We start from the raw sequence: 25,458 nt of genomic DNA on the forward strand, positions 1-25,458 counted from the left end.
CACAGTCTGATCAATCACGTGTTGTTGGAAACTTGGACTGTTTCTAGTTTGGGGCAATTATGAACAGAGTTTCTATGAATATTTTCGTACAAGTCCTTTTGCTGACATGTTTTTGTTCCTTTTTGGGTAAGTAATTAGAATTGAAATTGCTGGGTCATAGGGTAGGTATTTTTTAGTTTTATAAAATACTGGGAGACCTTTTGCCAAAGTGGCTGCACTTTTTAAAATGCTACCAACACTGTATGAATGTTTCAGTTGCTAAAAATCTTTTAAAAATATAATTGACAAGTAAAATGTTTATCACTTTTTAATGTGTTTACTGGCCATTCATATATCTCCTTTTGGGAAGTATATGTTCAAAATTTTTGCCCGCTTCCTTTTTTTTTTTTTGAGACAGTCTCGCTTTGTTGCCCAGGCTAGAGTGAGTGCTGTGGCATCAGCCTAGCTCACAGCAACCTCAAACTCCTGGGCTCAAGCGATCCTGCTGCCTCAGCCTCCCGAGTAGCTGGGACTACAGGCATGCGCCACCATGCCCGGCTAATTTTTTCTATATATATTAGTTGGCCAATTAATTTCTTTCTATTTATAGTAGAGACAGGGTCTTGTTCTTGCTTGGGCTGGTTTCTAACTCCTGACCCCGAGCAATCCGCCCCCCTTGGCCTCCCAGAGTTCTAGGATTACAGGCGTGAGCCACCGTGCCCGGCCTGTTTCTTAAAGCTGAGTAGTACTCCATGGGGTGGGGAACATTAATGATCCTTGTCTTTCAGAGCCACCCCTAGAACCTTCCTCAGGAAAGAAAAAACCCTGGTGTGGTTCTCCCAAAGTTTTGCAAAGGACTTAACATGTACCTCTTGGATCTGCCATCCCTGGCTAGACTGCTCTGACGACTATTTGATGCCGTCCTCTGACGCATGCTGAGAAGTTTTTCAGAAGCTGCAGAGGATGGCCCCAGTTCCCACACCTGCCATGCAAACGTCTTTAACACCTCCGGATGTTGTCCCACCCCCACTCATGGCCATCACTCAGCCATTCCATGGTGTGGATGAGTGCCACCTGGCTGGTTGGCTAGATAAACAGGCAGGTTGGACTGACTACTCCTAGGAAGTGCCTCTGAAAACAAGGGCAAGACTCAGTGATTTAAACTGAACTGTATACCTTAAAAGCTGAAGCCAGCTAGAAATCTATGTTGAAAACACTGTCAACCTGTGCCTCATAATGTAGAGCCTACTGGGGGAACCCTAGTAAGTAAAGCACATTCCAGGACCAACATGCGCAGCACTAGGACTGTACTCGTGTGAAGGCCAGTTACTGTCTCCCTCCCTAAAACGTGGTCACTTGCACCTCAGGGGTGATCATTAAAGATCTTCAAATGTTTAAGGAAAAAACAACAGTAAATCATATAGCCCTCCTAGGACAGCGGAGAACTTTCCAAAATGAGGCTACCGTTGAGTACGTGGGACAACTCCCCAGTGGGATCATTGACTCACTGTGTATGCATGCTATAGGCAGTTTACCCTACTATAAGAGCCATAGACAAGGTGGTTAGGAAATTTGTCCCCAACTTTCCCGAAATAATCAATGAAAACACCTTGGCCTAGAAAGATATTAAAGTCAGCGTTGACTCACTGGCCAGGGTTTTAATGAATAATAGAGTTGCTCTAGATTTCCTCCTTTGGGCCAAGATGGAGTTCATGTAATTGCTAATGCATACTATTGTATCTGGATTAATGGCCTCAACCAAAAGGATGTGAATTCTGAAAGTTCAGGAGAAAACTCCCTGGCTTATTTGTTTAGCTTTCTGGGCCCAGGACACTGGGAAGTGTGATTAAGGTCCTTATTGCAAGTTGGCTTCTCCTGATGCTTAGAATCCTGTTGATAGTAGCTTTACTTAAATGTTGTATGAGACACATTGAAGGGATTTGGTTCCAGCTTCTATTGGTCAGACTGATCAGAGTGGCTGATGGAGTGGGTACTTAGAGGGAAATTTGCTAAGAGCCAAAAGAGTGTAGAAACACGGAGTGGCTATGGTTTGGAGACAGTTCTTCAGGAATCTCTTCCATTTCTGTATGACTTTAGAAAAGAGACACTGAGTGCATTTTTTATAGACTGTCTTTCAATAGTGTTGATGTAGCAAATAGTCTTGGAGACAAAGATAGTGTTTCCCTTCAGACCACAGGGTAGGTTTGTTTATATTTTTGTATGATTGAGGTGGAGTCCTTGACATAGGTCTTTTATTTTTTATTTATTTTTTTATTTTTTTTAGATAGCTGTAGAAGATGAAGACATAGGTCTTTTAAAAGCAAAATATTATTTCAGCTTTTGCTTATCTGAAAATGTCTTTATTTCACCTCTGCCTTTCTTTAAACAGCTTTTTTGAGATTAATTCACATACCAAACAGTTCACTCATTTAAATTATAGAATTCAATGGCTGTTAGTATATACAGTTTTGTATCATTCACCTAAAAACCTAAAAATGTCAGTTATGGAACATTTTCATCACCTGAACAAGAAACCCAGTATCCACTAGCTATCATCTCTCTATTCATCCCCATTATCTCCCCACGCCGGGCCCTAAGCAACCACTAATCTATTTTCTGTCTCTATAAAATTGCCTGTTGTGGACATTTCTTATAAATAGAATCATATAATATTTGCCTTTCCAGGACTGGCTGCTTTTATATATATAGCATAATGGTTCTAAGTTTCATCCATGTTGTAGCATGTATTAGGACTTCATTCCTTTTTTATGGCTAGATTTTGTTTATCCATTCCTCAATTAATGGACATCTGGGTTCTTCCTTTTTAGCTATGATGAATAATGATGCTGTGAGCATTCATGTACAAGTTTTGATGGGGACTAGTTTTCTTTCTCTTGGATATATACCTATGAGTGGAATTGCTGGGTCATATGGTAATTCCATGTTTAACTGTTGGGGGAACTACCAGACTGTTTTCCAAAATGGCTGTACCCTTTTACATTCCCACAAACAGTATATGAGAATTCCCATTCCTTCACGTCCCTGCCAATATTTGTATTTTTCATTATAGTCATCCCACTGCCTGTGAAGTGTTCTCTCATTGTGGTTGTAATATGTATTTATTTCCCTGATGGCCAGTGATGTTGAGCATCGTTTCTTGTGCTTATCGGTCATTTGTATATTGTCTTTGGAGAAATGTCTATTCAGATCCTGTGCCATTGTTAAATTGGGTTGTTTATTATTATTCCCTTCCCCTCTTTTTAGAGACAGAATCTCACACTGTTGCCCCCACTAGAGTGCAGTGGTGTCATCATGACTAGAGTTCAGTGGTGTCATCATAGCTTGCTGCAACCTAAAACTCCTGGGCACAGGTGATCCTCCCTCCTCAGCCTCCCTAGTAGTTGGGACCACAGGCATGAGCTACCATGCCCAGCTAATTTTTCTATTTTTGGTAGAGATGTTCTTGCTCGTGCTGGTCTTGAACTCCTGAGCTCAAGCAATCCTCCCGCCTTGGCCTCCCAGAGTGCTAGGATTATAGACATCAACCACCATACCTGGCCCTTGTATTGTTTTTCTGATTTTAGGGGGAAATCTTTCAGTCTTTCACTACTGAGTATGAATTTATATGTGTGTTTTTCATAGGTGCCTTTTATCAAATTGAGGAAGTTCCCTCTATTCCTAGTTTGAGTTCTTTTTTTTTTTTTTTTTGAGACAGAGTCTCACTCTGCTGCCCGGGCTGGAATGCTGTGGCGTCAGCCTAGCTCACAGCAACCTCTAACTCTTGGGCTTAAGTGATCCTTCTGCCTCAGCATCCCGAGTAGCTAGGACTGCAGGCATGCACCACCATGCCCGGCTAATTTTTTCTGTATCTTTTTAGTTATCTAATTAATTTCTTTCTATTTTTAGTAGAGATTGGGTCTCACTCTTGCTCAGGCTGCTTTCGAACTCCTGACCTTGAGCGATCCTCTTGCCTCGGCCTCCCAGAGTGTTAGGATTATAGACACGAGCCATTGCACCCGGCCTTTTTTTTTTTCAATCATGAATAGCTGTTGAATTTTTTTAAGTGTTTTTTCTGCACTTGTTTAGATGATATGTGATTTTTTTTCTTCTTTTATTCTATTGATGTGGTATATTAACATTAATTGATTTTCCAGGTGTTAAGCCAAACTTATATTTCTGGAATAAATCCTTAAGGTCATTTTTTGTATATTGCTGGGTTCAATTTGCCAGTGTTTTGTTGAGGATTTTTGTGTCTTATGTTCATAAGAGATATTGGTCTGTTGGGTTTTTTCTTGTGATGTCTTTTGTTTTGGAATCAGAGTACTGATGGCCTCATAGAATGAGTTGTTAAGTGTTCTCTCTTATAATTATTAGAAGAGTTCATGAAGACATAGTATTAATTATTTAAAAATTTGGTAAAATTCGCCAATGGAGCTATCTAGTCCTGTGTTTTTCTTTATGGAAAATTTTTTTGATTACCAGTTGAGTCTTTTTATTGGTTATCTATTTAGATTTTTCTTGACTGAGTTCGAGTAGTTTGTCTTATAAGAATTTGTTCATCTAAGTTGTTCAAATCATTGGCACATAGTTGTTCATAGTATTATAATTCCTTTTATTTCCATATGGTTGGTAGTAATGTTCACGCTTTCATTCCTGATTTTAGTAATTTGAGTGTTCTGTTTTTCTTAATCAGAATAACTAAAGCTTTGTCAATTTTGTTGATCTTTTCAAACAAACTTTTGGTTTGTTGCTTTTAAGATACTATTTTTCTATTCTTTAAATTCTAATTCTTACTCTTTCTTTACTTCTGTTTCCTTTGGCTATAGTTTCTTCTTTTCCCAGTGCCTTAAAGTAAAGGGTTAAGTTATTGCTTTGAGATCTTTGTTCTTTTTAATGTAGGTGCTTACAGCTATCCATTTTCCTCTCGTCACTGCTTCTGCAGCATCCCTATCAGAGCAACATGAATTCTGCTAAAATTGAAGCAAAAACAAACATCAAATTTATGCTGTATTGATGATTGTCCTTAGGATTCTAAAAAAACAAATTAATGCTTAAGCTTGCGTGGAAGAATGGCAAAATCATTGATGATTTACAAAAATTTGTGGGGAAATGCCCCAAAGAAATCAACAATTTACAAATGGGTAACTTGTTTTAAGAAGAGATGAGATGATGTTGAAAATTAACCCTTTGCACTCAGATGTCGAGTGTGACTCGACACGGTTAGCATCGGTATCAGCTCGTATGTCGAGCCACACTCCACATGTAGTTTCACCGCAGGGGTGGGGAAGGGGGATTTTTGTCTATTTTTCCAGTATCTTCTCTTGTTTTCATTAGCATGAAAGGACAAGTAAAATGTAAATGCAGAGATGGTACACTAACTCCAGGGATAGGTTATTATCCACTAACTTAGAGCAACGTTTAGATGGAAAGCTCCATATAATCACACCTCACCCTAACAAAAAACACAAAGATTGTGTTGTTTCTTCTAACAGAAAAATCAGAGGAAGAAGAGAGACGATTTATATTTGCGAAACATGTGAATGTAAACCAGGTCTTCATGTGGGTGAATGTTTCAAATAATATCACACCATGAAAAATTATAGAGATTACTCTTTGAATGTATCACTAATTTGAAATATAAAAAAATCCAAATAAATAAGTTTGTATGAAAAGAAACTCCAGTTTTTTATTCTATCGCTGTGCTTTGTAAAATCTGGGGTATTTAAAAAATGAAATCCCAAGTAGAATAAAGGAATTGAGAAAAAAGCAAGCAAGTGCAAAGGCTTAAGCCCACAGTGGCAGACCATCCACATCAATTTTCAAGGAAAAGATTCATCTTGTTGGGCCCTAATTGAAGAGAACCGATGCAGAAACAGTAGCCAACACCATAAACATCTCAATTGGTTCGGCTTACACAATTCTAACCGAAAAATTAAAGTTGAGCAAATTTTGGTCTGGGGATGGGTGCCAAAAGTGTTGTGCCTAGATCAGCTGCAGGCAAGAGCAGAGCTTTCAATGGAAATTTTAAACAAGTGCAATCAAGATCCTAAAGCATTTCTTCAAGGAATTATAACAGGATATGAAACATGGCTTTACCAGGTAAGTATGATCCTGAAGACAAATGATAACCAAAGCAATGGCTACCAATAGGTAGGAGTGGTCCAGGCAAAGCAGAATAGACTGGTCAAGAGCAAAAGTCATGGCAACGGTGTTTTGGGATGTTCTTCGCACTTTGCTTGTTGACTTTCTGGAGGGCCAAAGATCAATAACATATGCTTTTTATGAGAGTGATTTGAGAAAGTTAACCATAGCTTTGCATATAAACACTTAGGAAAGCTTCACCAGACAATCCTTCACGACCACAGCAGTGTTTCCACTCATTCCTCTCATCAAATAAGGGCAGTTTTGCAAGAGTTTCCATGAGAAATCCTTAGGCCTCTACCTTACTGTCCTAATTTGGCTCTTCATGGCTTCTTTTGTTTCCTAATCTTAAAAAATCTGTTAAGGGCACCCATTTTTCTTGATATGAAAAAGACTGCATTGACTTGGTTAAATTCCCAACATCCTCAGTTCTTTAGGTATAGACTAAATGGCTGGTATCCATCACGTACAAAAGTGTCTTGAACTAGATGGAGCTTATATGGAGAAATAAAGTGTATACTTTTTATTTTTGTCTTTTAATTCTATTTTTCCATAAACTTTTGAAGGGACCTCATACTTTGTATGATTGCAATACTTTTAAGTTTATTGAGGCTTGTTTTAAGATTTAGCATATGGCCTATCCTGGGGAATGTCCTGTGTGTGCTTGAGAAGAATGTATATTCTGCTAACACTGGCGGAGTGTTCCATAGATGCCAGTCAGGTTTAGTTTCTATACAGTGTTGTTCTGGTCTTCTTTCCTCTTGTTGATCTTCTGCATGTTTGCTGTATCTAATACTGAACTTCGGGGTTGAAGTCTCCCACTATTATGGTTGAATTGTCATTTCTCCCTTCACTTCTGTCAGTTTGAGCTTCTACATTTTGTTGCTCTATTATTACACACACACACACTTTAAACTGTAATGTATTACATTTCTACATGTTATAGGCCCAGCAATGTATTTGTGTATATTGTTTTATGCAGTTACTGTTTAAATTAATCAAGAAAAGAATGAAGAAAAATATACATTTTTACTATCTTTTAGAATTACTTAATTGCTAGTCCTCTTTATTTTTTCATGTAGATGCAAATTTCCATCTGATTTACCTGCATTTAGTCTGAAGAACTTCCTTTAGTATTTCTTGTAAGGCAGGTCTGCTAGCAACAAAATTTCTCCTTTGTTCACATAGGAATCCCTACTTTGTTTTCATTTCGGAGGTGAGGGGAGAGTTAGATGTTTTTTAAGAGCAGTTTTTGGTTCACTGCAAAATTGAGTGGAAGGTGCAGGCAGTGCCTGTATACTCCGAATCTCTCCCCGACATGTCAGTGCACAGCCTCTCCCTTACTGTCAACATCCTGCACTGAAGTTGTACATTTATTGCAATTGGTGAACCTACATCATCACATCAGTATTGCCCATAGTTTACATTCACTCTTGGTATTGTACATTCCTTGGGTTTTGACAAATATATAATGACATGTACATTGTCCACCATTATAGTATCATACAGAACAGGTTCACTGCCCTAAAAAAATCTTATGTGCTTTACCTATTCATCCCTTCTTCCCCTATAACCTTAGCAGCCACTGTTCTTTTAACTGTTCTCCATAGTTTTGCCTTTTATAGAATGTCACATAGTTGGAATCATATTAATATGTAGCTTTTTCTGTTTTCATTTTTGAAAGACAGATTTGCTAGATGGAAGATTCTTAACAGGTTTTTAATTTTTTTTAATTTTAGCAACCTTGAATATGGCATCCCATTGCTTTCTGCCTCCATTATTCCTCATGAAAAGTTAGCCGTTAATCTTGTTAAAATCCTCTTGTACACAGGAATTGTTTTTTTCTTGCTGTTTCCACATTTTTTCTTTTAACATTTTAACTATGGTGTGTTTGTTTGTAGACATCTTTGCATTTATCCTGTTAGGAGTTTGTAGAGTTTCCTAGATGTGTAGGTTATTGCTTTCCAATAAATATGGAATGTTTTCAGCCATGATATTTTTGTATTTTTTCCTGCTACTTTTTCATCCATTACATATTAGTGTGCTCAAATGCATCCTGTATTTCTCTGTGGTTCTGTGTCATTTTCCAGAGTACCCTTCGGCTTGGACTTCTGTACATTCTGTCTCAAAGTTAGTTATTTTGGGGAATGTTTACCTTTTCTTATGGACTGCATCTCCCCTGGACAAAATCTCTGAACCACTACTCTGGGTGCTAGGGAAAGTGGTAGCCTTTGATCTTTCCAGCTTGCCTGTACCAACATGACACGTCTCCCCAAGAGTGAGTGTGAGTCAGAACCTTGGTGTTCTTCATATGCTGCCCCTGGAGTAGAGTCTCCTTATGGATAGGAGTTGGATTTCGCCTTTTTTCTTCAGCTTTGAGTGAAGAAAAGAGGTGCTCCTGTTGAGATACATAAGCTTTGTTTGAGACTGAAGTGAGAGGGAGCCCATGCACCCACCTGAAGTAAGCTCCTGTTGCACTCAGCTGGAGGACAGGGCAGGAGTGAGGTGAGTCATGGCTCAAAAGTCACAAACTTAGTTCTTGCTGAGTGTTAGTAGATTTTCTTGAATAAATGTTTTGTCATTTGCTCTATGCCCTTCAGACAATTTACAGAGATTTTAAGTTTCCTTTTCATGGTTTTCTCCAACTTTGCTTGTGTGGTTGGGAGTCTATCTACAGAGCTCCTTATGATGCCATACAGAAATAGAACTCTACCTTTACTTTTGAGCCATTTTTCTTTCAGACATAGAATTCTAAGTTGAGAGGGTTTTTTTTCCTTTCAGTGCCTTAAAGATGTTTTCCTTTGCCTACTGGCCTCCATTGTTGTGGCCCTGTATGTAATGTCCTCTTCTCCCATTCCCTACCCACCAACTGGTTTATGTTTTCCTAGTCTTTGGTTTTTTTAAAGCTTACCTCTGATGTTCATTGATATGGTTTATGCTGAACACCTGTTTTCCTTCTGAGAATCTGGAATTTTGGTACACACTGGGCAGAGGGTACCTGTCCTAAGGGACCAGTCCAAAATAAATTCCTGGACACTGAGCCTCTGGTGCACTTCCCTGGCAGACATCATTTCATACCTGTTGTCATAACTTGTTGCTGGAGGAATGAAGTGTGTCTCATGGGACTTCCCTGGAGAGGACCCTTGTAAGCTTATGCCTGGCTTCCCTTGGACTTCCTCATGCACTTTTTCTCTTTTCTGATTTTGCCTAGTATCCTTCTACTATGATAAGTCATAACTATGAGTGGGACAATGTGCTGGGTCCTTCCTGTGAGTCCTTCTAGTGAATCATCGAACCTGGGGGGGTAGTCTTGGGAACCCTTATCACACCATTGCTGTTTTCCACTGGTGTGCTGTCATTCAGGAGTGTGCCGAGGATTTGAAGAGGTGGATACGATAGGTTGTTTTGGGCACCCTCCTGTCTGTGATCTTTCTGAATTTCTAGCCACTCTGTCAACTCCCAACTTTACAGTTGACACCTGAGGCTTATAGGACTATGCTCTCTGCCCGAGTTATTGTTAGTCCTGTGCAACAGACTTGGGAATGCTCCTGGCAGAAGCTGATGTGGTTCCCTATTTCAAGGGTCTGATCCCCTTCGGTTTCTGCTTGCTTTTGGTTTCTTTTCAGTGTCTTCAAATGTTTGTATTATTCCTCCATTTCTGGCAATGGAACCATCTGTCTTTTTAAAATCATTAAAAACTATTCTTAGAAGTTAAGGTAACTTTTCTTGTTCTTATACTTAACATTTCAGAAGGCTGGCGAACAACGTATCTTTTTCATCTAAGGAGCATTTTTTTTTTTTTTTTTTTTTTTTTTTTTTTGAGACAGAGTCTCCCTTTGTTGCCCAGGCTAGAGTGAGTGCCTTGGCGTCAGCCTAGCTCACAGCAACCTCAAACTCCTGGGCTCAAGCAATCCTTCTGTCTCAGCCTCCCAAGTAGCTGGGACTACAGGCATGAGCCACCATGCCCGGCTAATTTTTTCTATATATATTAGTTGGCCAATTAGTTTCTTTTTATTTATAGTAGAGATGGGGTCTCGCTCTTGCTCAGGCTGGTTTCGAACTCCCGACCTCGAGCAATCCGCCCGCCTCGACCTCCCAGAGAGCTAGGATTACAGGCGTGAGCCACCGCGCCCGGCCTCTAAGGAGCATTTTAAAGGCGACCAGAATTCTTTGCTATAAGCTGAGTTTATATTTATTCTTTTTCTCTTTATTGATGCTTTGTTATTCCAAATTATCCAGCCAGTGGATAACCAAACCTGAAAAAAGTTTTCAGCATTGCTTGTGGTTTCCAATCTGTCCTGGTGGCCTACTCACAGTATTCTGGGAGGTATCAGAGGAAGCAGTGACACAGTTATTAATAATTACGCAACGGGCCAAACTTGCCTACTAGGATTATTTTGAAACTTTGGTCTTTTTCTTGTAAGCCAGTATATTTACATGCCTTGCTCTGGTTTGTATTTTTTTTTTTTTTTTTTTTGAGACAGAGTCTCGCTTTGTTGCCCAGGCTAGAGTGAGTGCCGTGGCATCAGCCTAGCTCTCAGCAACCCCAGTCTCCTGGGCTCAAGGGATCCTGCTGCCTCAGCCTCCCGAGTAGCTGGGACTACAGGCATGCGACACCATGCCCGGCTAATTTTTTCTATATATATTAGTTGGCCAATTAATTTCTCTCTACGTATAGTAGAGACAGGGTCTTGCTCTTGCTCTTGCTCAGGCTGGTTTCAAACTCCTGACCTCAAGCAGTCCACCTGCCTTGCCCTCCCAGAGTGCTAGGATTACAGGCGTGTGCCCTGCCTCTGATTTGTATTTTAATTGCAACAATACCAGAGTTACTCTTTCTTCCTTCTTATCCTGAGCTCTTTTTAACCAGTTTGGGTTTCTCCATGGATTTTTGTTCATTTGTTAGTAAATCTTTGGTCTGTCCTTATCTTTTTGTCTTCTGCAACCCTGAATACATTTCAGCACATTCCTGGGCCTAGGAATATTAGAGTGTACTTCAAGGCAGGTAAATCAAGCAGGTGGGTTAGGTATTTGGAAGGATCCTTCTGGATTAATTTCTTTGCTTTGCAAACCACCAGGGACTTTGTAATGTTAACCCCTTTGTTAGCCAACAGCCATGATATGACTTTTCTAATTTTTCATTTATCGAAATAAAATTGTGAACATTTAAAAATAACATAATGAAAACATATATGTATATGTTACCTATTCTGATTTACATTACAAGTAAAGCTGCCTGTAAAGTAAAACAAGCTTGCAGTGCTTTATAAGTTTCCTCATCACACAAGAGCAAAACGGACTCGTCATCAATGCACAGCACACACTACCGTGCGGACTGTGAGTGTGGCTGTGGGCAAGGTTTCACAGCCGGTGAGTGCCGTACCGAAGTGGTTAAGGAAAGCCATGTTTTATTGAGTTTTAGAAGGAAATCCTAACAAAACGAACTTTGGTCAGCTTACTATGTAAAGACAAAGAAGGCTATGATTTGGATTTGCCAATTAAAATTTTACTCCATGTGTGATTATTGGTAACATTAATGCAAAAAAAGAGTGCCAGGATGATTTGGGTAAGATTTCTTCATGCCTTTCTTCCTTCCTTCATTTTTGTCTTGTTTTTAAAAATCTTGGTTTAACTTATCTGCAATTCTATACTTTATATCATCTATAAAGAGTTTATTTTGTATGAAATTTCTTGCATTGAAATTCTGTAACTAGAAGGATACTTGCACATAGTCACATAGTTGGAGTTCATTGACAGATTTTAGAAACAGTTATGTGGTGGGCAGGGGGGACTCAAGGGAAAAGGACTGAAAAGCTGAAGAAAGATGTATTTATGTTTGTCTTGTGATTAAGATTTTCCTTCACCACCACCATAAAAGTACCCAGGAAATAATTTTAGGTTTATTATTCCAATAACAATTTGTTGAATCCAGGCAATGCCTTTTTGTGGGAGATTAATGTATTTTAGCCACCAAACTAGATTAATCAACCAGACTTTCACTTTTCAAAGGGGGAGGGACATTAGTCCTTCAGCTGGGGGGATCTCTTGTCCCTAGTTGAGTCTGAGGCCAATATTTGGCACCTGGTGGTGTGTGTTGGACTAAACTTGCTACCTTATGTCTAGTCCATGTGACTGTTCTGTAGATTTCCCACTTCAGAGTCATGTTTGTCAGGCATGTGTCTGTCTGCTTGCAGACCATTTCCATCTTAGTGTCTTAGTGGACCAGCATGCCTGCACCTGGATGTCTTAACACTTGCACAGTTGGATGCAGGGGTAGCAAACTGTGGCCACCTGCGGGAAAAGAATAGTTTCCACATTTTTTAAATAGTTGAAAAAAATCAAAAGAATTGTATTTTATGATGCATGAAAATTACAAAATTCAAATTTTAGTGTCCATAATAGAACTTGTTTTGGTTTGTTTAATGCCACCTGATTCGTTGAAGTATCTGTGGCTGTTTTCTTGCTACAGTAGCAGGGTTGAGTGGTTGGGGAGACAAGCCCATAGCCTAAAATGTTTACTCTTTGGCACTTTACCTAAAGTTTGCCAACTCCTGGTCTAATGTATCCCGTTACTGCCATCTTCCAGTGTCTAAAAACGTCTGGCCACTGAGTGTACATAAAAACCCAGCACATGCACCCACCTGGAGCTGCTAAACTAGTGTTGCATTCCTCTTAGTGTCGGAGGAGGGGCAGGACTGGGCCCGGCAGCCAAAGGGCTCCACGGATATTGGCCCTGGGGCCAGTGATGCACAGGTGAGGAATGCGGAGACTCTGCTTTAGCTTTAAGGAAATGGAGGAAAGCAAAAAAGGGTGCTATGGTTTAGTATACTGCAGGCTTCTGGAATTGAAATCGATTTAGAGGGAGGAAGGGCATTAAATGTAGCTGTCCCATAAGACATAATCTCTTTACCCCTTGTATTTAAAACTTTTAAACTTCCTGTCATGAAATTGATTTGTATGGAAATTTCCAGAAACATATCTTTTACTTACACTGAAATACCCTTATACATAGCTATTCACAAGTGAAGGAGCAGGGGAAAGATACCACTTTCCAAGTTCTCCTGTGGAATGTGTGGATTCACATATGCCGATCTGACTTTAATTATTGGCTCTGTGGAGATCTTTTAAACATGTAATATGCCTTATTTGATGAGACAAGGCTTTTCTATTCTTAATCCTTTTTGCGTGGAAGCAATATGTGTATTTAATTTTAGGCTGTTCTATAGTTAAGGACTTTAATTTTCTATACCTCAGGAAGATATATTGGAGAGTTTTTTTTGAGAGATGGGGAAATCATGGGGGTGAGGTATTATCCCATTCTCTGCAATTGTCTACAGTTTTACTCTTTATCGTCTGTTGTTTTGGGATGTTTGGGAACTAGATACACCATTATGTTGTCTGACCTAGCCTGTAACTGTGGTAGAAATGTACTGATATTCTTGATGATTGATGGGCTTTGTGTTCTTAAAGAGCTGCTTTGTGGCTGTTGCCCTCTGCCCACAAGATGTGGGTCCTCCAGGTAGCAGGCCGATGGCTTTTATATTAACTGCAGATGTAACAGCTGAGTCTAGGCATTTCTCCAATAACATGGGGGCATTACAGCAGATAAGTTTTCTTGTCCATGTTGAGTCATGGAAGATCTCCCTTCCGTTTACACTTGGGATGTTAAGATTGTAGAATTTGTCACAGTAACAACAACATGCTTTAAAGGCAAGGTTGTAAATTGATAAATTTGATTAAGAATGTATTGATTGTCAAATTCAAAGATTAACAGCGCCTTCCTTTAAACATGTCAATGTAAAGTTAATTTAAACCAAGATTTGAAAGTAAATAACCTGACCATTCCAGACCATTTTATCATAATAAAGTATTGTGGTCTCTTGACCTTTTTAGTTCTGAGTTCTTCAGAATGATACTTGTGAGACAGATCATATGATTCTTCAGGGAGCCAGTTCCACACCACAGAAGGTTCTCAGTCCCTCGTAGCTTGTTGTTGGTCACCACTGCCAGGCCATTGCTTGGATGCTGCTGGTAACCTGAGGATGCCCAGGCACAAAGCTGTAGGTGACTGGCCTACTCCAGTCATAATTGTGAAAACCAACTCAGGTGGGCAGGCTGCAATGTAGAAATAACAATAGAGCCCCTTTGAAGCACAAAAATGTAAGTTGCCTACGGTACATCCACATGTTCTCAGCATAAAATTTTAGCATTTTGTATGACTTAATTTTGAGGAAATTGCTCCAATCCCAAGGATTCTATTACTATTTTATTTTCAGATGATTAGAGTTGGGGAGGAAAAGATCATTTTTATTATCATGATATTTTCTTATTTTTGATGTTTCCTTATTACACTTGTACCTTTTCCAAATGTTTGATTTTAAAAAAATAATAAAACTGTTTTCTTTTCTTTTGTAAACAGGTTGAAAGGATTGTTGACAAAAGGAAAAACAAAAAAGGGAAGACAGAGTACTTGGTTCGGTGGAAAGGTTATGACAGCGAGGATGACACATGGGAGCCAGAGCAGCACCTGGTGAACTGTGAGGAATATATTCACGATTTCAACAGGCGCCACACTGAAAAGCAGAAAGAAAGCACATTAGCCAGAACAAATAGGACCTCTCCAAACAATGCTAGGAAACAAATTTCCAGATCCACCAACAGCAACTTTTCTAAGACCTCTCCTAAGTCGCTAGTGATTGGCAAAGACCACGAGTCCAAAAACAGCCAGTTGTTTGCAGCCAGCCAGAAGTTCAGGAAAAACACAACACCATCTCTCTCGAGCAGGAAGAATATGGACCTAGCGAAGTCAGGTATCAAGATACTTGTGCCTAAGAGCCCCATTAAGAGCAGGACCTCGGTGGACGGCTTTCAGAACGAGAGCCCTGAGAAACTAGACCCCGTCGAGCAGGGTCAGGAAGACACAGTGGCACCTGAGGTGGCAGCGGAGAAGCCGGTCGGAGCTCTTTTGGGCCCTGGCGCGGAGCGGGCCAGGATGGGGAGCAGGCCCCGGATACACCCACTAGTGCCTCAGGTGCCTGGCCCTGTGACTGCAGCCATGGCCACGGGCTTTGCTGTGAACGGGAAAGGTGAGTGTCCGGGTGAGCTGCCCGAGAGGCGGCATCTCTGTCAGCAGCCATGGGCTATCACTCAGCACGCTGTGATGATACCCAGGGGGTGTGGGTCCCGCTCTGGAGAGCAGGCCTCAAGCTAATGTGAGTCTGGGCAATTCTCACAGATGTCTACCAGAGCCTTTGAGAGATTTTGCCAGTTTCTCCTTTCTTCACTTGAAGCCTTTGCCATTTCTCTATTAAATCCTCACTAGCTGTCTCTATTTAATTCACCATCCACACACTCTGCCACCACTTTGACTTGCTTTAAACAGAATAGGTTATGGTTGTTAATTTCTTTACAACACATTTCTTTCTGCAGCTGTCTACCTTTCTTCATCTCTTAGGCGCTGAATCTCGTTTTAAGCATCCACCTGCGTTTCTAAAGTATGGCCAGCATCAATTTAAAGGTCCTGGTCTTTGTTTTGCTCACCCATTTGAATAACCAGAAATGCCTTTCATTATTACCCCAGTGGGGCCTTGGTGAGCTTGGCTTGTTTCTCTCTGATGACCAACTGTTCAGACGCCATCGCTCCTCTTACCAGGGCAGGAATCCGCACACCACACCGCATTTTGTTTTACTGCCACTCCTGGCTTCTGCAGCTGTCTTGGTTGTGGCATGACCTGCTGGTCTTCTAAGACAGCACACCTGGGAACCCACATAGAGGGCTGCCTTCTCCTCACTCACCATGCCTCGCTGGCCACCAGATCTTAAAGAATTCTATTACTTGTTTCTCTCATCCAAGCCTTACTTTAGGCCCAGGCACCTTCTTACCTCCTGTAGCTTTCTAATAGGTCTCCCTGCTTAATGCGTGTCGAAAGCTTCCATCTGTTTGTGTAATTCTTGGCTGGGGGTAGAGATGCCCGCACTGCCGTGGGTAGCAGGTGTGCTCTGTGTGTCTGAGCCCTTCCTCGTCATCCACCTTGTGGACTCTGACTCTCCCGCCCGCCCTTTTCTCTCATTGTCCTCTGTGTTGCAGTCTTGTAGTTGCCTCTTTGCCTGTCTGTGTCTCCTCAACCCAAGCTCAGTGGAATAGTAGTAAACAAAATAAAATGGATTTGTTTGGGGAACTATTTTCCTCTGAAGAGAGATGTTCGCCTAAGACATTATTCAACTATCTTGTTGTGGTGCGTTCAACAAGTTTTCATCTTGGCTCATGCCCTCCTGTAGCGATGAAGCGGGATACAAACTGAACTGGAGTTTCCCTTTGGACCGGAAATTGCCGTCTTGCCGTTGTTTCTCAGATACGTGCTTGACTCCAGTGTTGCCTTCACCTGACATGTGGGAACTTGTTTGCAGATTTGACATTCCATATCATTGACCTGATCAAGATTCCGTTTTCTCTTACTTAGCTGTATCTGAAGGATCATAGAGGTTCAGAGGTAGACAGGACTTTATAAATCATCTAATAGCATGCTCTGTTTTATGGTTAGGGAAGTTGAGTCCAGAGAGAAGGTGATGTTTGTGGAAAGAACTGAGGTGAGAAAGGGAATCACAGCATGTGTCTCAATTCCTTTCCAGTGTTCTTTCCATTACTGCTTGCTGCCTCCACTAGACAGTTAAACATTTTTGTCTTTACTGATGGCTTTGGGCCAGGCACTGTGCTCAGGCTCTGGTGTTACAAACAAGGACTAGGGCAGAGGCTGGCAATCTACACCCGTGGGCCTGACCCAGGCCCCAGTTTCTTATGGTCTGCAAGCTTAGAATAGTTTTTATATTTTCTAATGTTTGAAAAAAAGCAAGAGGAATATTTACAAAATTAAAATTTCTCTGTCCATACATAAAATTTAGTTGGAATACAGCTATATTCATTCATTTACTTTTTGTCTATGGCTGCTTTTCAGCTACAAGAGCAGAGTTGGGTCATTGTGACAGATAGTATAGCCCGCAAAGCCAAAAAAATTAAATGCCTGGCTCTTTACAGAAGTTTTCTGATCTCTGCTCTTAAGAAGCCATATTCCTGTTTTGTTGTTGTTGTTTTGTTTTGTTTTTAATTGAGGGAACATAAAAGTCTTTAGGAGATCTTGGGCCATCTTTTGTTGTCCACAAAAGGTGTGTGTATATACAATTTTATGGGGGAACCCCTGATTTTCAAAATGTTGACCCAACAAGGTTAAGCACCCCAGTCCTTTGCTGGGAACCCACAAGTCTGCTTTTGATTGGTCACCACTTCCAATGTGGTCTTTCTCCTGTTCCCTCATGTGTGTTAGATCTTACAAAGTGAACTGCAGCAGCCTTCTTTCATCTCTACGTTCTGCTGTTACCACGAGAAACTTCCCAACAAAGCCTTCTTTCCTTTCTGTTTCATGTGTAAGGTGGTTGGTTAATGGCTTTTATTTAAGTAAGGATTTGGTGACTTCCTTTTCTGAAAACATCTGTAACATGGCCTTGGTTAAACCAAAAAGAATGTGTAAGCATAGAATCTTAAATTACCTTGTTTTGTGGAGTTGCTGTCCATTGCAGTGGGTGTGACACTGTATTTCCAGTGCCTTTATGGTCATCTTTATCTAAAGCCAGGTGATCAGTTTACCCTGTGGCTCATTTCTGCGTGGGTATCAGTCAGATACAGCCCTAAGTCCTATATACTGCTAAGAATATATTCTTTACCCAGAGGAAAAATAGGAGCCGCTCAGCAATGTTTTTAGGACAGTGGTGAATGACATCCCCTAGGGCCTAGATCTAAATCAGGCTTGCAAATTAACAAGGAAAGGCTGGGCACCTCCTCCCACTGAGGCCTCTGTTGGAAGATCCTTTCTGGAGGAAAAGTGATGGCAAGAGCAGATGGTGTCTGGGCCACCTGCAGATGCAAGAGGGTTAGTGCCATTGCTGTCTGTGATGAAAGATGCTTTGTTCCCTTCACTAGAATGTAAGCTCCAAGAAAAGATTTTGGTTTTGCCAGGGCTAAATCTTAACTGTGCCCAGAACAGCGCCTGCCACATAGTTGGTGCTCTGCAAATATTTGTAGATGGAATGATTCCAGTAGAATGGGGGCTCAGTGAAGTTAACAATTTCAAGAGTTCTTTGTGGTCCCCATGGCTGGCTCAGTAAATGAGAGGGAGAGCAGGAGTGAAGAAATGCTATTGAAATGACAAGATCTGCGGGCCAGAAACACAGACATTGTGGAAGCCACCCATTTGCCCTTCGGGTATTCTTTCCTGAACGAAAAGAAGGAATACCGAAGCTCTGTTAGATTGCTGTCCCACACACATGTTTTTAAAGTAGTTGTTTTTACTTTCCAGGTTAATTGCAGAGCTACAGAGAACACTGATTTTTTTTTTCTTTCCCTATATCTAATTGAAGCAGATACTGGTGGAATGATAGGGAAACGAACCATCTCTTGTTCAGAACAGTAGTCATGTGTATCAGAGGGATATTTTTGCCACTGAAAACAGAATATCTGTTAACCCCCAAAGAGTGAATGTTTCTGGAGCATTTTCACACACACTCAATTTCTTTTATAGAATGACCATGTGTGTGTTTGTTTTTTAATTACTTTAAATATGAAACAAAGGTTTAAAAGATGAATATGTTGCTTTACTCAGTCATGTGAGAAATTTTAAAATTTAGGTGATGTAGCTGTCTTCTTTCTACTCTTTACCAGTATTAATGATTTCTTGCTCTTTTAATTGCTCTCAATGAATGAATCCTACAAAAAAGTAATTGCTTTTAAAATTGGATTATCTTAACTTTGTTATTTCATGAATTCCAATATGTAATTCATCATCATTCTATAAGTATGAAATTTGAGAAAATGCTATCAGAGTTATCATGTATGGTTGGCTTCTGGATTTTAAGTCAAAGCCAACAGATTTAGTAGGAAAATGACTGAGGAAATATTTTAGCACACCTTCCATCCCACGAATATTTCAACCAAAGGAAGGTCCTGGGAGAAAGCATTTGGAAGAACTCAGCTGCTCCTCAGGAGCTGGAGTGTGAGTTCCTCTCAGTAAGAATATGGAACATGATCAATCTCCCTTTTCTCTGTGCTTATCAGGGAAGCTTAAGTACCAAGTCAGCCACTCTGCTCTAGAAACAGGCCCCATGACCCTCTCTGGCTATTTGTTATTTAGTCTCTGGAATTGGAACTTTACCCCAGGGGAGGTTAGGAAGTCAGGAAACCCACAGGCAGTGCCCACAGGCAGTAGCTGTTCAGTGTGGCCACAACAGGAGACATCCATTTGAAAAGAGGTGACATTTGAAATCTGGTTATAGCAAACAAGCAATTTGGTAAGTGTGTATGAGGCTTTGATAAAAAGATTTGAATTTGAAACTAGCAAACACTAGAGGCTTCGCATGTGTGATCTTGCTTATCCCTCACAAGAACAAACCCACTTACACATAAAAAGGTTCCAGAAACTAAAATCGAACCAGAGGTGGGTAGACCTTTGAGGTACTCAAATGTGTGACCTTCCCGCCCCTCCTAAGTATTTGATAGGTATCTTCAGGCAGAGTGATGTGATTGCCCAGCGGCAGAGGCGTTCCCCTGCTCCTCCTTACTTCAGCGGTCCTCACACCTGAGTGCGCTTAAGAATTCTAGTGCTGGCCGGGCGCTGTGGCTCACGCCTGTAATCCTAGCTCTTGGGAGGCCGAGGCGGGCGGATTGCTCAAGGTCCGGAGTTCAAAACCAGCCTGAGCAAAAGCGAGACCCCGTCTCTACTATAAATAGAAAGAAATTAATTGGCCAACTGATATATATATAAAAAAAATTAGCCGGGCATGGTGGCGCATGCCTGTAGTCCCAGCTACCCGGGAGGCTGAGGCAGAAGAATCACTCGAGCCCAGGAGTTTGAGGTTGCTGTGAGCTAGGCTGACGCCACGGCACTCACTCTAGCCTAGGCAAGAAAGCGAGACTCTGTCTCAAAAAAAAAAAAAAAAAAAAAGAATTCTAGTGCTGAGTTCTAGACACGAAGCCCATGGAGAAGATCCTCTCATCCAGCAGGAGTCAGCTGTTTGAAAAATTTGGTTACTCCCAGGAATCCTTAAAAATACACAAACCATCCTAATCTGAAAAGACCAGGAAAAAAACTCATGCAAACCATTACCATTTCATTTTAAAATGTGCAGTTATTTGCCCATCATTGACATAGAGGCGAGGCCTTTTAAAGGGGACTTGCATTTGCCACTCGTTTGAGGAGGCAAGGCCTTTTGAGAATGGGTCCTTTGGTTGGAGTCCTCTTTTGTGGACTATAATAACATCATTTACATATAATTACATTGTTTATAATGCATTCCTAGTTTGCATATCTTTAAAGTGGAACAAGAACTGAGATACTTGTAAATTTGTCTGAGAGCATCGTCCTAGCCTTTTTAATTTCTCTCATTTTCTCACACCTGGTCTGACAGTAATCTTTAGTCTAGAGCCTTTCCAAATCATTTGATGTAGTTTTCATTGACATGTCTTAAGCGTAGGTGTGAGGACCACTGGGGTAAGGAGGAGCAGGGGAACGCCTCTGCCGCTGGGCAATCACATCACTCTGCCTGAAGATACCCATCAAATACTTGGGGAGGGGCAGGGAGGTCACACATTTGGGTACCTCAGTGGTCTGCCCTGCTCTGGTTTGGTTTTTAGCTTCTGGAGCCTTTCTATGTGTAAGTGGGTTTGTTCTTCTGAGGGATAAGTGAGATCACATTGTAATCATATCTCTTATTTTTATGTTAAAATGAATTAAATATAACAAGTTCAGCTAGCCTGAGAAGTATAGGAGAGGGAAAAATGTTTTCTCTATCCCCTTATGTTTGTGGCTGGGGCATGTGAATTACACTGACAAGTACATTTTTTGTTTTGTTTTCTTTTCTTTTCTTTTTTGAGACGGAGTCTCACTGTGTTGCCCGGGCTAGAGTGCTGTGACATCAGCCTAGCTCACAGCAACCTCAAACTCCTGGGCTCAAGCAATCCTACTGCCTCAGCCTCCCGAGTAGCTGGGACTACAGGCATGTGCCACCATGCCAGGCTAATTTTTTCTATACATTTTTAGTTGGCCAATTAATTTCTTTCTATTTTTAGTAGAGACGGGGTCTCACTCTTGCTTAGGCTGGTTTCAAACTCCTGACCTTGAGGGATCCTCCTGCCTCAGCCTCCCAGAGTGCTAGGATTACAGGCGTGAGCCACCCACCGCACCCAGCCCAAAATACATATTAACAGGAGAAAAAAAGCATACACATTTAATCGATATTTTTAATTTTAAGTGCTGGAGGGCTCCACAGAAAAGAGGAAACCCCCAAAGAAGTGGTTAGGCTTGAGAGCTTATATACCATTTTAACAAAGAATGATGGTGAATTGTGGAGAAGTTACTAGACAAAGGAAAAGGGTGTTTTAGGGCATCTAGAAGCAAGTAAAATGTGGGGAGGTAAATCTATGGGGAAATTAATGGAAGATAAAGGATATTTTAGTAAGGTTTGTTTATGTAGGCTCATCTTGGTTCCATCTCTCAGATGATAAACTTTTCCTTTTCGTGAACTACAAAGAGAGGATACCTTTATCGATGGAAATTTATGCCATGCTTTTAGGCAGAAATCGGGAGGGCAGAGAGTTCTTCCTACATCTGTTGCTTCTCAGTTGCCTTTAGCTCAGAACAATCCATATACCAAAGGGGCTTATTTTGGGGTTGCATATTCTGACCCCCATCAGATAGGGAATAAACCCAGCCCTCTCTTGACCAGCATGTATCCATACAGGAGGAGCCTGGCGTGGGCTCTGGAGTGCCCTGCTGGCCTCTGACCACTCACTATGCAGAGGGAATTGGGGTTTCTCAGGAGGTGCTTCCCTCCTACTGTACTTCAGATATTTTATGATATTTTCAGGGATGGTTGAGACTCCAGACAGTGTTTGTCCAATGAGCCAACTTCAGAGTCTGCCTTCTAGCCTAGAAGCTGACTCAGGATATGATATGACTGTCGAGTTTTCTTCTTTTCATTTCATCTTTCTTTTTTTCCTGTATCACTGGTTCTCAGAATATGGCACCCCAACCAGCAGCATTGGAGCATGTTAGAAATGCAGATTCTCAGGCCCCACTCCAACCTTCTGAATTGTAATTTCAAACTGGAGTCCAGCAATCTGTCTGACTGGTGGTTCTCGTGCTTGGTGTAGTTTATTGTCCTCTAGTACAAGTTTGTGGTTTTATAGAGCAAGGTAGGAAATAAAATATACTACTAAATTCTTCTGTTTATGGAAGAATCTTTTTTTTTTTTTTTAATTCTTAATTTTTTTAGAGACAGGGTCTTGCTCTGTTGCCCAAGCTAGAGTGCAGTGGCATAATCACAGCTCACATGCAACTTCAAATTCTTGGGCTCAGGTGATCTCCGCCTCCAGAGTAGCTGGGACTACAGGTGCACACCACCCTACAGGTGCACACCACCGCACCCAACTGAAGTTTTTGTTGTTGTTGTTGTTGTTGTTTTTGTAGAGACAGTGTCTCTCTATGTTGGCCAGGCTGATCTCCAACTCCTGGCCTCAAGCGATCCTCTGACCTTGGCCTCCCTAAGTGTTAAGATTACAGGCGTGGGCCACCTCACCCAGCCGAAAATCTGTTGTAGATTTTTGTGGTTGTATATATTTAGTTTCTATTCTATCTTGAGACTGTTTATCTTTAGCATATCTGGATTTAAAATTGTCTTTAGGCTTTTATAATTTGTTTTTAATAAATATTTTAATAAACATTATAAAAATTAAGATAGCTACCTCCTCTTTCCCCTCTCCAGAGATAACTACCATTAATAGTTTTTTTCTTTTAGAAATTGTATAAATATATCCAGCATGCACATTTTTTAAATACATCAATGTAATCATATTTGTCATATGGTTCTATAATTTGTGGTAAGCTTTTTGGTTTTTGAATTTTTTAAAATTTTGACACATCTTGGACATTTTTTCGTATCCACACAAATAGCTCTACTTTATTCTTGTAAAAGATCTATGGTTATTTATGGTATGCAAATATCATACATGATATTAGGGATTCTGTATTAGTGTTTCTCAGCCAGGGGCTGATTCTGTATTAGTGTTTCTCTAGCATTTGGGACTAGGCGCTTCCCCATTTGACATCCCTGACCCTGTCCTTAAGATGCTAGGAATGGCCTCAGGCCTACTGATAAGTCATGGTGTCCTTTATTCCCAGACATCCACATCTCACATCCCACAAGCGGCCTGTAGTCTGGGTGCATCCATTAGGTGAGAACCACAGCTACAGACATTGAGAGTTTTTCCCCCTGTAAATGAATGTTTTAATGATGTTACAACTGCAAAAATATTAACACATCCTATTTTAAACATCCTATTAAAGAATTAATAAACAAACACCATAATTTTTTTAGAAGATTATAGGGGTACACATGTTTTAGTTATATGAATTGCTTTTGTAGTTTGAGTCAAAGTTGTAAGTATGTCCATCACCCAGATAGTGTGCATTGTACCCATTAGAAACACCATAAATTTTTATACAGCTAATTTAGAAGTACTCTGAGCAAAATATGAGTAGTAAATATGAGCAAAATATGAGAAATAATCTGAGCAAAAATTCACTCGTCTGAACACTGAATTCCCCAGAGAGAGCATTAATAATTGATGTCATTTCTGTGTCTTCATCTGTGTCTTTTCCCATCTATTTATACTTTTTTATATATGAGACAATATTATATAAATTATACTGGCATTTGTTTTTTTCATTTAACATGTCTTAGAGAACTTTCTGTTTTAAGACTCATAAATCATTTCTTTTAAAGTTTTAATCTTCATATCAATATGATATTTCAAACTTAGGAAGAAGTTGGCAGACTGGTACAAGAAACACTCATATGCTACTCTTTACCTAGATTCACCAATTGTATACATTTTGCCTCATTTACTTTCTCTTTTCTCTCCTCACTCTTCTTCCCCCATGTGTATATACTTAAATACACACACATACATGTGCATATAGTTTTCCAGAACCATTTGAGTTAGTTGGCAACTTGCTATTATAAATGATAACAAAATGCAAGGGCTATAATTGATTTAAGATTTTGATAGATGTTGCCAAATTGCCCACTAAAAAAGCTATCAAGATTGTGAGTGCCCATTTGCCTGGGTTTTTGAGGGGTTGTGTTTTTTGTTTTATTTGTTTTGAAACAGTCTTGGTCTGTTGCCCTGGCTGCAGTGTAGTGGTGTCACCCTAGCTCACAGCAACCTCAAACTTCTGGGCTCAAGTAGTCCTCTTGCCTCAGCCTTCCAAGTAGCTTGGCCTACAGGCACGCTACACCACTCTAGGCTAATTTTTTCTATTTTCTAGTGCAGACTGGGTCTCACTCTTGCTTAGGCTGGTCTTGAACTCCTGACCTCAAGCTGTCCTCCCACCTCAGTCTCCCAGAGTACTAGGATTACAGGCCTGAGCCACTTTGCCTGGCCCCATTTACCTATTCTTAACCAATATTTTAATCTACTTTTCAATATCTGCCAGATGAGAAGGTAGAAAGTAGTATCTCATTGTTTTAATTTTTAAAGAAGAAAACTTTTTTCACAGGTTAATTGACCATTTGCATTTATTCTTCTGTTAATTCCCTTTATATATCTCTTGCCTAGTTTTCTTTTGGGTGGTGTAACTTTTTGAAAATGTGAAGATTTTGTGAATGTGTATGTCCCGATCTTCTCTCATGCTTGAGCTGTGGTGTGCGTACTTCTGAAGGGAGCACCCCACAAATGGTCAGTGACTTAATGGTCCTCCTGGCCCATGCATGGACTCTAGGGGTGAGATTGGGTAGAGCTCTCTTGTCTCTGTCTTAAGGGACTAGAAAACCTCAAATTAATCAATTTGCATTAACTTTATGGTCCTTGCTCAGTTTTGAGTATACCAAAGTATATTTCATTAATTTGGAGTTTCATAAAATATAATTTCAAAGAAGTTTGGAATCCTTAGGTCAGATGTTACAAAAGGAATATTCCTAACTGTAGTTCTTTCTCCTTTTGAATTTTATAATTAACTGGTACAAGAACAGAATGGGAAAATCACCTTTTCAGGTTAAATTCCATTTTTATTTAATATTTGCTCTTGTTGCTGCATGTGCTAGTAGGAACTGAACACCTGTTACAAGTTACACTCATACCTTCTGTACTCCCATTTTTATTGTTTTTATTGGAACAGGGTACTGGTCTTCTAGAATATTCCTCTAATGGCATCCTGTATCTTAAGGTTGAAAGCATCTATGTATATACTGGGTACAGTCTATCTAGTTTCACTTCTGAGCATGCTGTTCTGTTGCCTT

At 40.4% G+C, this 25,458-nt stretch overlaps 1 protein-coding gene across 2 annotated transcripts in view; it reads left to right on the top strand.

Moving 5' to 3' along the window:
* CDYL (chromodomain Y like) overlaps positions 1–25,458 on the top strand; it is a 250,960-nt gene that overhangs the window by 161,846 nt on the left and 63,656 nt on the right. For both annotated transcript variants that reach the window (XM_076010444.1, XM_012768392.3), the window contains one exon: positions 14,537–15,203. In XM_076010444.1, coding sequence (XP_075866559.1) covers positions 14,537–15,203 — 667 coding nt within the window. The remainder of the gene's footprint in view (positions 1–14,536; positions 15,204–25,458) is intronic.

The sequence above is a fragment of the Microcebus murinus genome, chromosome 15, assembly GCF_040939455.1.
Source record: "Microcebus murinus isolate Inina chromosome 15, M.murinus_Inina_mat1.0, whole genome shotgun sequence".
In the NCBI taxonomy this organism is placed as follows: domain Eukaryota; kingdom Metazoa; phylum Chordata; class Mammalia; order Primates; family Cheirogaleidae; genus Microcebus; species Microcebus murinus.